Source organism: Chironomus tepperi, unplaced genomic scaffold (genome assembly GCF_022539635.2).
Source record: "Chironomus tepperi strain 1889 unplaced genomic scaffold, CSIRO-AGI_Ctep_v1 contig_364, whole genome shotgun sequence".
Lineage (NCBI taxonomy): Eukaryota > Metazoa > Arthropoda > Insecta > Diptera > Chironomidae > Chironomus > Chironomus tepperi.
The window spans coordinates 1,152,921-1,169,064 of NW_027226486.1; the positions used below are offsets into that span (position 1 = coordinate 1,152,921).

The 16,144-nt window shown below is 33.5% G+C and overlaps 1 protein-coding gene across 1 annotated transcript; it reads left to right on the top strand.

The window, feature by feature from the left end:
• Positions 1–1,402: 1,402 nt before the first annotated feature.
• LOC139095426 (odorant receptor 49a-like) lies at positions 1,403–5,068 on the top strand. Its single transcript, XM_070646774.1, has 5 exons — positions 1,403–2,280; positions 2,655–2,814; positions 4,517–4,617; positions 4,801–4,960; positions 5,012–5,068. The coding sequence occupies exons 1-5, from the start codon at positions 1,403–1,405 to the stop codon at positions 5,066–5,068; spliced, it is 1,356 nt and encodes a 451-aa protein (XP_070502875.1).
• The last annotated feature ends 11,076 nt before the right edge of the window (positions 5,069–16,144 follow it).

Genomic DNA, 16,144 nt, shown 5'->3' on the forward strand with positions numbered 1-16,144 from the left:
GGTCTACAAGTCGATAATTTACCAACATTGTTCAAACATTTTTTTTTTGATGTCTAAATTTCTCATTTTCCTGTTTCGGCTGTTTATGTGTCTGTCCATCAAATAACTATCTGTTCACAAATAATATTCTCAACATACTCGTTATTGTCTACATGTGTTTATGGAAACATACAAAAAAAAAGTAAGTTTGGCTTGCAATAAAAAAAAGCGAAACCGAAAAAAAAATTCCATCGTCATCGCCAAAACAACAACAACGAGGCTGGCTGTAAAGATGAAAGAGAGCGATTGACGATGATTGAGCTAATTTTAAATTTTTCACGCACCTTCTGCGCGAAATGTTTTGGTATGGTCCGGTTCCATCAAACCGGTGGCATTTTTCGATCATTCTAACACATTTGTTATACTTCATGTATCGCATAATTTGATTTACACTCATTTTATTGGATATCCACTCAATGAAATTCACAAAAAAAAAAATTGCATGGAAACGTTACAAATTGATGGTCAAGAACTTAATGCCATGATCGATAAAATTAATGAATAAAATAAGAAGAGGAATGACATAAATCATTCTGCAGCAGATTTTTGGACCTCTTCTTGTTTTTTTTGATGAATTTTTTATGAAACAGGAATGAAAATTAAAGAGTCTGCGACGTATAATGGATATAATATAAGACGATGAAGAAGACAAAGGTTGAATTAGACATTTTGACTGAATTGCATTGAGGATGTAGACTATTTAATTTTGATAGAAATATCACGTTCCTGCTGAGAAGTACAAGTGCTAAATGTCAAGCAAAAGGCTACAGGGGAGGCTTGGGGATCAACCTTGGGATTTTATGGGAAAAAAAATCTTAATTTTTTAAGGGTTTTCGAGACACAAATCCCAAAACATCTTCCAAATTTGTGTGTTTGCCACCTTCTGGCTACGCTCCTGTCAGACCATATAAAGCCAAATACAATTAGCCACGATGTTCTCTTTACACCTGATTGGCAAGGGCAATGAGGCAATTTTTCTTCAGAATCCGGAAAGTAACATCAAGGATCCGTACAAAGTAACTCAAACTGGAGCTCCATGTTTATTACAAATTTCAGAGCTCCAAGTCGAGTCAAGTCGACTTAAATTCAGCCAAATTCGAGCTCTGGTCAATTCTAATGCTTCAATAGACTCGATTAACAAGAATGGAGAAGGATTCTCAACATATCCATTATTAACACTTTAATTAGCTTATTAATTAGTTTCTATGTATCCTTATTTTAGCTAATTATCGCTCGAAGGATATTTATGATTGACATGAGAAAAATTACAGGAACACATCTAAGCTACCATGATTAATGTTATTTCTAAAGCAGTTCAGTACTAAAATTCAACCGGATAAGTCATCATTTACTAGACCCAATAATGGACAACTTAGCAAAAATTCATCAGAACTTGAAGATTTTCATGCAATGGTTCAATACTGGAACTCCTCAATCTACCTACATCGACTTCGATGACTTTTTTCGATCAGAAAAAATGATGAATTTCTTTGGATTTAGAAACTTGCCTCGAGAAGCTCCATTAAACAGAGGCAGAGAACGTCAAGCATTTTTCACCATGTCAATGATCATTTCGCTTGTCTTTTTGGGTATCAACGTCATTAGCATCATTCATGGCTTGACTCATCATGGATCATTCTTGATTATAATTGAGGATGTGGCTATTGTCTGCATTGAAGGATTAGTATTGATTAAAGGATTTACAGTCATGTACTGGCGACGAGAAAAGTTTATGGATATAGTTGCAAAGCTGAAGCCTCATTTCCCTCATAATGCTTGGGATCAGCAAGTGTTTATGGTTTCTAATCATTTAGAGACTTTAACGACATGCGGAACAATTGGCGCTGTTTTCTATAAATCAGTTTTAATTGAATTTACTTCCGTGCCACTTCTTTTAATGTTTTATGGATTGGTATGGACAAATGAAGCAAGGTTTGAATTGATCATACAGCTACAGCTACCTGTTGACACCACAGCACCTATACCTTATATTGTTCTGTATTTTATTAATTCCTGGGCATTTATAGTCGGCACATTTACTGTCCTAATTACTGACTTACTATTTGCTGAGCTTGTTGCGGTTATCAACCTAGAATTAAATATTTTGGCACAGATTATGAGTGAACTTGATCCAGCTAAGAATCAGGATGAAGCAATTGATGAGTTGAAGAAGTTAGCTGCAGTTCATCAGGAACTGATCGATCTATCAGAAAATTTGAAGGATATTTTATCGCCGTTGCTGTTTATTGATTGTTTTGGCATGCTGATCACTATATCTTGCTGTGCCTTCATGACTTTGGTAATTTTATAGAAAAAGTATTGTTAAACATAGTTCTTTGATTATTTTTTCATAACTAGTCTGGAATCAGCACATATTTCCTTCTGAAGTATGTCTTAGCATTGATTGTGACGATGTGGAACTCATTCATCCACTGCTTTTATGGAAGCCGTCTTAACGAGTAAGTAAATTGTCCAGAAATTATAATGCTGAGATTAGGGTTCGACCAAGAACCGCAAGCCTGCATTTTCTGAGTTTTCTGCTATATCTTTAAGTTTGGCATTTTTTGTCTGCAAACCTGCTGGACAAGCCCTAATATTCATTTGACTTCTTACAGTGCATCACTATCGGTTGCTGAAGGAGCTTACAACTGCAACTGGTTGAGCGGAAACACCAAATTCCGACAGATGATTTTGATCATCATTGTACGAGCGCGGAAGGCACAAGAATTGACTGGAATGGGATTTGTCAATGTCAATTTGGAAACTTATCAGTGGGTAAGGGAATGTAACCAAATATTTAGCTATTGCTGACAGATTTCTTACAGATTATTGACGCGGCATTTTCATACTATTCAGTGCTAGCTGCCTTATACAAGACTTAAGAAGATTGGATCAAGGGCGTTGCCAGAAATTGGTTGAATGGAATAGACTAGAATATGCCATCACCGGAAAAATCTGTTTAGGCTGCACTTATAGCTTATAATGCATAAATTCACATAAATAATGAATAAAGAACACTCATTTAAATCTTATGGTATTTCCTTGAGGAACGTCATTGAAGTTTTCCTTAATTATTCAAGTAATTAGCAGCATTTATCAGCCTTTAGATGACATAGTCAATTTATGCATGTCTATTCTTGCATTATCATTGTAATTAGCATATTATTTATCATTTTTGCATGAAGCATGCCCTTGATTGACATGCGATAATGAACATTCAAGTGCAACATACTTTTACTCGTTCCTGACGTCTTAAGAACTTCAGCAATTTTATTCGATTTTCTGCATACGATATGCATAGGTCTCACAAGTCTAATAAGTTCGAGATTCCACTAATTATTAATCGAAGGATATTTTGATTGACATGAGGAATTGCAGGAATAAATCCAGACTGCTTGAGTTTGTGCGTTCTTAAAAACAGTTTCTTATTGAAATTTGACCGGATAAGTCTTCATTCACTAGACCTAACAATGGACAACTTAGCAAAAATTCATCAAAACCTGAAGATTTTCATCCAAAAGATCTACACTGGAACTCCTCAATCTACCTACATCGACTTTGATGACTTTTTTCAATCAGAAAAAATGATGAACTTCTTTGGATTTAGAAACTTACCACGAGAAGCTCCTTTAAACAAAGGCAAAGAACGCCGAGCATTTTTCATCATGTCAATGATCATTTCGCTTGTGTTTTTGGGTATCAACCTTATCAGCATCGTGCATGGCTTGATTCATCATGGATCCATTATGATAATAATTGAGAATGTAGCTATTGTCTGCATTGAATTATTAATTATGATTAAAGGATTCACTATCATGTACTGGCGTCGAGGAAAATTTATGGACATGGTTGTTAAGCTTAAGTCTTATTTTCCACATAATGCTTGGGATCAACATGCTTTCATGGTTTCTAATCATTTGAAGACTTTAAATAGATGCGGAACAATCTGCTCAGTTCTTTACAAATCAGTTCTGACCGAATTTATATCCATGCCATTTCTTTTAATGTTATATGAACTAGTATGGACAAAGGAAGCGAAATTGGAATTGATCATACAGCTTCAGTTGCCTCTGGACACCACAGAACCTTTGGCATATGCTGTTCTCTTTTTTATTAACTCCTGGGCATTTATAGTCGGCACATTTACTGTGTTGATTACCGACTTACTATTTGCTGAGCTTGTTGCGGTTATTAACCTGGAACTCACTGTTTTGGGACAGCTTATTAGTGTGATTAATCCAGCTAAGGGTCAGGATGAAGCAATTGATGAGTTGAAGAAACTAGCTGAAATTCATCAGGAACTGATCGATCTATCAGAACATTTAAGGGATATTCTCTCGTTCTTGCTGTTTATACACGTTTTTGGCATGCTGATCATTATTTGTTGCTGCGCATTACTGACATTGGTAAGAATTAGGCTTAGCTTAGTACTATTAAGCTTAGCAAATTGATTGTCTTATTTATTTTACTTTTGCAGTCTAGAGTAAGCTATCTCTATCTATTCAAGTACATCTTAGCACTGCTTGTGACGATGTGGAACTCATTCATTCATTGCTTTTATGGAAGTCGTCTTAATGAGTAAGTAAATTGTTCAGAAATCATAATGCTGAGAATAGGGTTCGACCAAGAACCGCAAGCCTGCATTTTCAGAGTTTTAGGTCCACAGGCTTGTAGTTTTCGGCCATACCTTTCAGTTTGGCATTTTTTGTCTGCAATCCTGCTGTGTTGGACAAGCCCTAATATTCAATTAATTCCTTACAGTGCATCACTATCAGTTGCTGAAGGTGCCTACAACTGCAATTGGTTGAGTGGAAACACCAAGTTCCGGCAGATGATTTTGATCATCATGGTACGAGCACGGAAGGCACAAGAATTGACAGGAATGGGATTTGTGAACGTCAACTTGGAAACTTATAAGTGGGTAAGGGGGATGTAACCAAATGTTAAGCTATTGCTGACATATTTCTTACAGATTATCGATGCATCATTTTCATACTATTCAGTCTTAGCTGCCTTATACAAGACCTAAAGAATTCTCATAAGAATTCACACAGCTATTTACCATATGGAGAAAATTAAGAAATAAATTAAGCTATATTCATATCCATCAGAATTTATGCAAAATCACCAACTTCTAACCAATAATTCCGCTTAGTTCCCACATTCTTCCCCACCCAGCATATCCAACAATTATTATTTTTTCTCTCATTTTCAGCCACAAGACAAATTTACGATTTTTTTCTTACAGATAAAAATAATTCTAAGCGTACACAAAAGAAGTTATGGCATTCAATCATGCAATAAATTAATTTCAATTATTTAAAATGCCTTTTTTTTTCAATTTCAATGCAATCGCAGTTGAATGGAAGTTCAATGAGGTTAAGAGACTTTAATGAATTTTTCACTGCATTTGCATTAACTAAGAATAGAGATATTAATGATTATGTTGTTGCTACTGAATTGATATGTATGCTGTAGAATTATGAGAGGTAAAGGTATTGAGTGGAATTTACTGTTAAGTAATATATGATGCGTGATTCTATGTGAATTTTACTGTATTTAGCTGCAAATGTTCTGAATTGAGCTGTATTTAACTGTAAAAATGCTGAATTGATCTGTTTTCAGCTACAAATTGCTGAATTGAGCTTCATTTAGCTACAAAGTGCTGAATTGAGCTGCATTCAGCTACAAATTGCTGAATTGAGCTGCATTCAGCTACAAATTGCTGAATTGAGCTGCATTCAGCTACAAATTGCTGAATTGAGCTGCATTCAGCTACAAATTGCTGATTTGAGCTGCATTTAGATACAAAATGCTAAATTGTGCTGTATTTAGCTGCAAATTGCTGAATTGAGCTGCATTTAGCTACAAAGTGCTGTATTTAGCTACAAATTTATCTGCATTTAGCTACAAAGTGCTGAATTCGGCTACATATTACTGGTTTATACTGAATTCAACTCCATAGTGCTGAATGACACTGGATTCAGCCTTTAAGTCCTGAATATAGCTGTAAAATTCACAACTATTCATTTCCATTTCACCATAACATACCAAATTCAGCTACAATTGCTATTATTTCATCCATTGAACCATTTTCTAATTGAATTAAATTCCAAACATCAATTCCCTCCGTCACAAAGTCACGAGATTCTCAATTGTACTAAAACAATCAACAATTTTTGTTTAAATCATCTGTCAACAATCATCCAGAGAATCTACTGACCCAAATAATTCCACCATCCTCCATTCATCTCACTGATCTTATTCTCATGTGTCAATAATGCATAACATCAAATCAACATGAATGTAAACGATGTTATTATTGTGTACAGCAACAAAGAAACTCACAAAAAAAAAAACATTGTTTCAATCTCATTCCAACGATAAACTCTTTCACCTTTCAATTTATATTATTTTTCATTCATTTAAGATATTTGTGTTGTTTGCTTCAAGTGCTGAGAGTTGATGAAATGTGTAAGCTTGAGGTGAAATGATGGCTGACTGAAGATGATTGAAGAAGTTAAGGTTTTTTGTTTGGTAAGATTGAATTGGGAGATGGGAATTTGTTGTTCAGGGACTAAGGTAGGGAGGTATAGACACATACTGGAGGATAAGAAGTCTAGATGGATTCCAAATGGACCCTGAACACAATGAATCTTCCAAATGGATCTCCGTGCGTCATCCAAATGGACCCTTAACACCGTGTGTATTTCAAGTAGACCCTGAACTCCGTAGGTTATTCAAATGGATCCTGAACTTCATGTGTCGTGTAAAGGAATCCTGAATTCCATTTGTAGTCCAATCGTTCACGGTCTAACTCTGTGTGTCTTTAAAATGAACCCGGAACTCCGTATGTCGTTAAAATGGATCCTTAACTCCGCGTATCATCTAAATGGACCTTGAACTCCGAACTAAGTGTTTCATCCAATAGGACCTTGAAGTCGGCGAGTCATCTAAATGGACCCAGAATTCCATGTATCGTCCAAATGGTCCCTGAACTACTTGCATTTTTCAAATGACTACCAAATGATTGAATCTAATTTAAAGCCTAACAAGTGCTTAGGTTCTATATTCAAGTTTGTATTTGCAGTCCAAAGGGGTAAATGGTGTGGTAGTGTGATAGCATGGTGTGGTAGGGTAGTGGCATGGTGTGGTAGGGCAGTGGCATGGTTTGGCAGTGTAGTAGTGCTTGGAGTCAACCCTCCTAAGGTCTTTGAAGTTCAAAACCAAACCCGTTCTCCTAAACTTATACATTCCATCGAGATCGTTTAAGTATTATGTAACGCTCTTAGAGAAAGCGGGGATTGAACCTTTGTTACGCAGGGGGGAAGGAGGAAGGGTGGAGTGTTGTGTTATAACTGAATGGTTCCATACTAATGTCTTCTTGTGCCTTATATTGCCTCAGTTCCTTAAAATCACTCAGATAAAGTCGCTCAATCCACATCAAATCACTAAAATCTTTCTACTTCCTCCCCTTTTCAATTTATTCTTTGCCTATTTAATATTCTTAAAATCAATTTTCAATATTTTTTTACTTCTTCTTCTTCCTTTCTTTCAATATTCTCTTTTGTTTTTCCTTTGTTATGTCTCTTTTTTTCTATTTCTTCTTTTTTCAAATCTCATACCTAGAAGTAAGTTAAATAAGAAGACACAACACAGAAATAAAAAAACAAACAAAAAAAAAAAAAAGATTAAAAACCTGAATAAAAAAAAAGAATCTTTTTCCAAGACATTCATTTGCTGATTTGTGAAAGCTCACATGAATTTTAAATGAGAAAAATATTGTATGAAGAAGTCTTGAACTGGAACTAAAAGATTATTGGCGACTTGCGAATTCTGTCGTTTGCATGCATAATATATGTATAGAATATTGATTACTGATCATGATTTGAATAATAAAAAAGTTCTAGATTAGAATGAAGCATTAAGATGCTCTTAAGTCCGTTCAATAGCTTATTTAGATTCGATGTAGATTCTCTGTTTTTAATGGAATTTTTAGTCTAATTAATTTAAATCTATTGATTGATAAAAATAAATTTATAGGGTAAAAAATATAATTTCTTGCGCAAAATGCAGTTGAAATTTTTAAATGTCCATAACTTTTGAACGGAAGCATGAATTTTACCAAACAAAGTTTAAAAAAAATACGAATTCAGTGAATTTTCAGAATCCGTAAATAAAATATTTTTAGGATGCTCCATTGCTTCAAAAATCGATCATTTATACTGTATATAATTTCTTGCGCAAAAAATATAATTTCTTGCGCAAAAAAATATAATTTCTTGCGCAATTTTGGACAAGTAGGCGATTGATTTTGGCGACACAAATCTTCAATTTTTGGACGATTTACCGTTCTTCCTGACGTTGTTTTGCTTCCTAATGGTTTGAGGATTCTTCTTGATTATTTTAAAAATATTTCAGAGGTTGAAAACGCGAAAAATCTACCAAAACAAAATTTTCAAATTTTCGTGTGCAATTTTGGTCAAGTAGGCTAACACAAAAAAATTTTGTTGTGATAATTTTTTCGCATTTTCAACCTCAGAAATATTTTAAAATAATCAAGAAGCATCCTAAAACCATTTGGAAGCAAAACAACGTCAGAAAGAAGGGTAAATCGTCCGAAAATAGAAGTTTTGTGTCGTCAAAATACATCGCCTACTTGTCCAAAATTGCGCAAGAAATTATATTTTTTTGCGCAAGAAATTATATTCAGTATAAATGATCGATTTTTGAAGCAATGGTGCATCCTAAAAATATTTTTTTCACGGAATCTGAAAATTCACGAAATTCGTATTTTTTTAACCGATTTTGGTGTCAGCAGAGTTTATCGTTTAGAAGATATAAGGATTTCAAAATGTCACGTCAGAAAAAAAAATATTTTTTGGAGAATTTGTTCGCGCAAGAAATTATATAACGCAAGAAATTATAATTTTTACCCTATGGAAATTTTTTATTGTTTTTTTGAATTTGTTACTGTTTTTTTGAATATGTTAAGGTATTGAGGAAGTTTAATAATGATTGAAATGATGTTGATTGGGGCTTGGTTTATGATGAGATGGTTTTGATGGTCAGACACACCAAAAGGAGGACAAACAGGCTAAAAGGGGACAAACGAACAAAAAAGGGACAATCGGACTAAAAAGGGACAAACGGACTAAAATGGGACAATCGGACTAAAAAGGGACAATCGGACTAAAAGGGGACAAACGGACTAACAGAGGAGAAACGGACTAACAGGGGACAATCGGACTAAAAGCGGACAAGCAGGCTAAAAGAGGACAATCGGACTAAAAAAGAGGACAAACGGACTAAAAGGGAACATTCGGACTAAAAGGGGACAATCAGGACAATGGGACAGTAACACTTGGAATTGGTAATTGGCAGAATGCAGCAAGCTTCAGACGCAGATTAAGAATAGCCACTATTTTACAGTGGATCACAGTTAATCTTTACACCCAACAAAGTAAGCAAGTATGTCCCACAGCACCCCATCATCCACATCTTTCCTAATCAAGATGAAAAAAAGTCAACATAAACATTTCAATATCAGCATGAACCCACCTACTGAACTAGAAATTACTATATATATCAATAGACAGAACAGCATTTACATTCATGAGATGTGTGAATTGCACTCAATAAACGACATTCATTTCTTATTTTCCCAAAGCATTTTTGAGGTAAAAATGAGACTGCACTTTCAAGTGAGATGAAGTAAGAAGAACCGTGAAATTCTCTTCCGCCAATTGTGCTGATTATTTCGAGAAAGACAAAAAACATTTAGCGACTTTTTTCAATTGTCTGCTTACGGGCGCAATAAGCATTATTAAGCAACAGAGATAGTTTTTTTGGTATAACAATGAGATAGAAAGAAGCTTCATTATTGACAGAGAAAATGGCATTTTGATTTAAGAATTTCTCGAAACAAAAAATAAATTAAAGTAAATGTTGGCAGAAGAAATAAGACTTTCACAATGGAAATGAATTGAAAAGTCGAGACGACAAATGGGAATTGAGAATGAGGTTTGAGATGAGGACATGGAGCGCATTTGAGATAAATTTAAGTTTGAAAGTTAACAATTTAAGTTCAAAATTTGAAAATTCAAGTTCAAAAGTTGACAAATCAATTCCGAAAGTTGAAAATTCAAGTTCGAAAGTTAAAAACTCAAGTTCAAAAATTCAAACTCAAATTCGAAAGTTAAAAATTCAAGTTCGAAAGTTGAAAATTCAAGTTCGAAAGTTAAAAATTCAAGTTCGAAAATTAGAATTCAAGTTCGAAAGTTAAAAAGTCAAGTTCGAAAGTTAAAAGATCAAGTTCGAAATTTAACAATTCAAATTCGAAAGTTGAAAATTCAAGTTCGAAAATCGAAAACTCAATTTCGAAAATTCGAAAATTGAAATTCAAGTTCGAAATTTTGACTTTAAACCTTTAAATATTCAAATTTCAAGCCTCACTCTATTCAAGTACCTAAGCCAAACCAAACCAAATCATTTTGCACCAAAAAAATCGCAGTCTATTTACAAAACTTGACTAAAAACAAACGACAAACGTGAAAGGCAGCAGGCACCTCACATTATTACCTCATCAACATCAATTCATTGTAGTATTTAATATCTATAAAATGTTGAAGATGAAGAAGAAATTTGTTTATGTAGGTTAGTGAAGCGACTTGATTTTGTGAGAATGCTTATTGCCTATTAACAATCGTTGTTCATATGAAGTCTAATAAGGCGTGCTTTGAAAATTGAATTGTATTTACATGCAAGTTATGAGAAATCAAATCAAAATGCATTGGAACGGTGAGAAAAAAATTTCGTGAATAGGAAGGCATGAAAGAATCATTTTTTTGGACTCTTGGATGTGACTTGATGAGTTCAATTGTTTATGGAAATTGCAGTAAGTTTTCTCAATTTTCAATTTATGTCCATTAAATTTGTGAAAGGGAAATTTCACTTTCATAATGATTTTTGTCATTATATGGTGTAAATGACTTTCTTTGTCACATGGAAGGTATTAAAGTGATTTAAACTTGAACTTTTATGAGGTTGAGTTGCTTTTAATTGAGTGATTAGAGGCAATTGTTTGTAATTGGATCAGAAAGTAAGGAAAATGTGAAAATTGCTTTAAATCTGAAGGGAATTTTGCATTTGAGTGGTCTAAAGTTGAGGATTGTCAATGAACTTATAGTTTTGTACAGTAACTTGACTTGAATAAGCTCAAAATTGTCAGGAAATGACAATTTGGAAGAAATTTTGAATCAATAATTAAAAAACTAATTTTTTGTCATTTTACAACCGTTTACTTACCTGATTTGAGCATCCTTAAGTCATTTGAAGCACAATATCATCTATATCAGCATCAACTGTATTAATTCACTGCTTAAAACCACATTTTAATCAAATTTCCCACTTTTACAATTAATTTCCAATTTTTTTTAAATCAACGCCAACTTCAAGTCATTTACTTTCATTTTCAAATTCCCAAAAAACCGTTACATTTGCTCCTGTTTCTAAAATACCTAAATTTCTCTCCATTTACAATTCATAAATGAAGAAATATGATCAGCACATTCAAATTCATAAAATCCAATCCATTAATATTCATAACTGACCTAATTGATTTCCATTCGAATCAATTAATCATTCAATTAAAAATTTGCCATTTTAGCTACATAGAAATTTTGACTTTATAGGTAGTTTTGAAATAGTAATAAGATTTGTAATCAGCTTTGCAGAAATTCATTTCGTATTCATACTTTTTTATGCAAGTTCCTACACCTAAACAGTAGTAAAAACATTAAAAATATTTAATCTGATCATCTTTTAAGTTTAGTAGCTTTATGTATAGTTTTTGGTGTCTGTCTGCCAGGTTGGATTAAGGAATATGGAGTTGCTGAGTAACTTTGAGTCGTTCAGTAACTTTGAGTTGCTCAGTAACTTTTGGATCGTTCAGTAACTTTGAGTTGCTCACTAACTTCGAGTTGCTCAGTCGTTCAGTAGTTTTTGGATCGTTCTGTATCTTTTGGGCCGTTCAGTAATTTTTGGGTCGTTCAGTGACTTTAAGTTGCTCAGTTCCTTTCAGTTGCTCAGAAACTTTGAGTTGTTCAGTAACTATTGGGTCGTTCAATAACTTTTGGATCGTTCAGTAACTTTTGAGTCATTCAGTAACTTTTGAGTCGTTCAGTAGCTTTTGAGTCGTTCTATAACTTTGAGTTGCTCAGTGACCTTAAGTTGCTCAATCACCTTAAGTTTCTCAATGACCTTAAGTTGCTCAGTGACATTAAGTTGCCCAGTAACTTTTAATTGTTCAATAACTTTGAATCGTTCAGTAACATTAAGTTGCTCAGTAGTTGCTCAGTTCAACATTGTGTAGCTCAGTAGCTCTAGTAGCTATACTAATTCAATAAATTCGCAATAATTCCACACTAAATGTTACTAATTAATGTTTATTCAGTAGTTTCAATAGAGAAAATGAAACTGCAATAAAAATGGCATTCAAAAGAGGCAAATCCGAAGAATTTTTTTTTTCTTCCTTTCACAATAAAAGCAGCCACCAATTGCATAATAATCTCAGCTGATGATATTTATCTATTCCATGATATTTTCTTTCTTTATTTATTTAAGCACAATTTTTCAATAGAAAAAATGCTTATGGTATTTGCCTCATTCAATTCATTAAATTTAATTAATATTACAGTAGCATTTCTCAAAAATAAAGGCTTACGAGATAATCAATGCTTGGTACAAAAAAACTAATGCTGTTTGTGCTGTAATGGCATGTGAAAACCTTCGATAAAAGCAAAAAGCCAAAATCATGTGGAAGATGAAAAGGTTTTGGTGGATAAAAGAAGCTTTGGCCTCCGAAATATGTTAAAAAAGTTTCTTTATAATGTCGATCATTTTTTTATGTGCCACAGACAACACACCGTAAAAATTCCATTTTAAAAAGTCATCAACAATCTTAATGTGAGTTTTGAGATGTGCAGAGACGATGTTATTAGGATTGCATTTTTATAAGGTTGCATAAGTGAGGACTCTGCTTGATATGAGGGAATTTGGAAGGTTAGCAATGATTTTAGATACAAATTGCTGTTTATGGGTGCTTAAGTAGTAAGGAAGACTGTGAAATTGTATAATTTATGTATGACACTTTGCCATATAGTCGGTTAACTTCTCTATAGCTCAGTGGTACGATCATTTGACTGAAAATCTTAGGATTAAATCCATCAACAATATTCCAACAACAGACACTCAACAGGTTACAACCCAAATAAATCCTAACCTCTAAATCCATCATCAAAAAACAAAACAAACAAATCCCAGCCATAAAAGTTATCTCCATTAAATATTTCAAAACTTAAGTCCGAGTCATAAAATCGCATTATTCTCATAATAGTTACGCCGAAATGTCATTTTCATCTAAAAAACGTTTTTATGTCCAATAATGTGATGACGATGATGAGTTGGGATTTAAATCTATTATTACCACGTCTTTATGACATTGATGATCAAGCTTAAAAATAACAAAAATTTTTTATGCATTTTTACGAGACATTGAAGGCTTTACATTACACCTTATCACCGTCTACGCTTATTTTGGTGTCTCAGGTGAAATATTTACGTATGTAGAACTGCCAATGGTCATCAAAATCGAACGAATCAATAAAGATAAGCAAAAATAGTCTTAATTTTATGATCATGCGTGGTACGTGAATTGTGTGAACTGATTGTTATTGTCTGGCTATGCTCTATATTGCCTGATTGATTTTGATGGACTATTTTGCAATTTTTTCACTTCTTCTGACTGACTGTACCTTAATTCCAACTCAAATGCGCTGCTATCATCTGTCAACTTCACTTTTGTCACACATATGACAAGACCGAGATCAAGATGATGAACATTGTGTGCTATTTATGGTGTCGTGTCGTGTTATCGTCGGAATCAGATAATTTATGGTTTCTATCTAGTGATGATTTGATGGCAATGCTAATTTTTTGTCATAAATCAAAAGGAATTTTTTAATCAAATTCGGTTGTAAAAAGAAGATTAATTGGATTTCTATTTGTGGATTTAAAGTAGAATAATGTTGGATTTTGTGAAAATGTAGATTGTTGGACAGAAGCTGAAGATAGTTTTACTGTTTATGGAAGGAATCTGAAAGGGGAATGATGATTTGGAGCTCAGAAAGATTCTTGGTATAGAAAAGTCCATCTTCTTGGCAAAGAGCAAGCTTTGATGGTGCAGAGAGACCACTTCGGTACTCAAAAGTGGTCTCTTAGCTTATTAGAATCTCAAAAAGCTCAAATAGGGTTTTTCGAAGTTTCGGTTTCGAGACTGACATCGAGACTATAAGCAATTTCTTCCAAATCCCGATCTCGACAAATTTGATTTAGATTAGGAAGTTTTGATCTCGATGTCAAGAATCTTAAGGCACAAAATACTCGGAAGTCACAAGTCTCAGATACTGCCTTATGCCCCAGCAGTGAACTGCATCTTTTACCATAAAAATGGATCAAAATCAGATGTCAAGGTGTCGTCATGACAACTTTGCGTCATATGGATTATATGGTAACCTAATGGTGCCCTAGCAAATACGCTGTGCTATTCGAGATGCCTACATGACTAGGTTAGATTCACTAAATCATCGTATTGACGGTACAATATCGAAATGTCTTTAAATTGCCTCAATGGTACCGTTTTAGCTGTTTTGGTCAATTTTGATGGCAAATATTGAAATTTTCTCCTGGATTCGGTTCTTCTGGTCGAAAAATTTTGACTAAAATTTGAAGAATCACTTTAAAAATGTCTGTAATCTCAGTGCTAAATATTCAATACCTCCCAATTTGCACGAATTGGTTAATTGATCAAACCTTTCCTAGGTGACTCTTCTTGTTGCTGTATTCGGTTTGAATTCAGAATCATGCCTTATTGATTCTGGATTTTGGATCGATTATCCACAGTTCAGTTTATGATTCAAATCCTTACTTTTGAGTATGTTAAAACAAAAAATAAGATCATTAATTTTCCTCAAAAAAAAAAAAGAAGACAAATATCCAGTTGACATTTTTTATAGATCGAAATTTGCTGATCATCGATTATCAGCCCACCAATCACAAAATCTCAAAAATTTATTTCAGTCATCAAAAAAAAATTTCATAACAAAAAATTAAAAATACCTCAAAAATTATTAATAAAGTGAAATTTTTATTCATTCCCATTGCTTTTATAAATATGTATGTATGACATTATGATGATAAATGTGAATCATAAAAGACCGAAAGTCTCATCAACGAAAAGTCCCATCAATTCATCCGTCCATCGAAAAATGTCTGTTCATTTATTTAACACAAAAAAAAAGGCAGCATAAAGAAGAAATAGAAGAAAGAGAATCAAAATAAATAAATGATGACTCTTTTACCTCAAAAACCTTTATTATGTGCCTTTCGCGTTCTGTATTCTGATGATCTCGGGGCCTCTCTGTTATTGCGGTGAGTAAACATTAGCCAAAAAAACAGGTTTTGGCTGTATTCGGCAATTTACACACGAAAATTTCATTTTTTTCTCCTCTCATTTGTGTCTGGACAAGCAGCAAGCAGCAAGCAGCATGTTTTAATCTTTTATTCTGTTTTTGTTTTCTCATTCATATCTGATTACGTACGTAAAACTTCAATTTTACGTAGAGAGAAGCAACAAACACAATAGTCTGCAAAATGTGCAACAGAATTGAAAATGGAACCGAATGGAAACTGAAACACGTAAAGGAACAGTGTCAATAGGTGTTTAGTTGAGTTTCGTGTGTTGCGCGGTGAGCACGTTTCTGTTATTTTGTGCTTGTGGCTCAGTTTTTTTTAATACCAAAAAGACTTGTTGAGCATGGACTTTTAAATTTTAAAGAATAAGAAGAATCCGAACGTGAATTTTTGATCGATAAATTGTGGAACTGAATAAATTGGATTAAATTGCAATCGTTGGAATTACATATTTTTGCAGGTGCAATTTTTAGTGCTGAAAATATTAAAGTTTATGGAAATAAACAAAAATAAAAAAAAAAAAAATGTTAATAATTGGCGATGACATTTAATTAGCCACAAAAATAGACAAGGA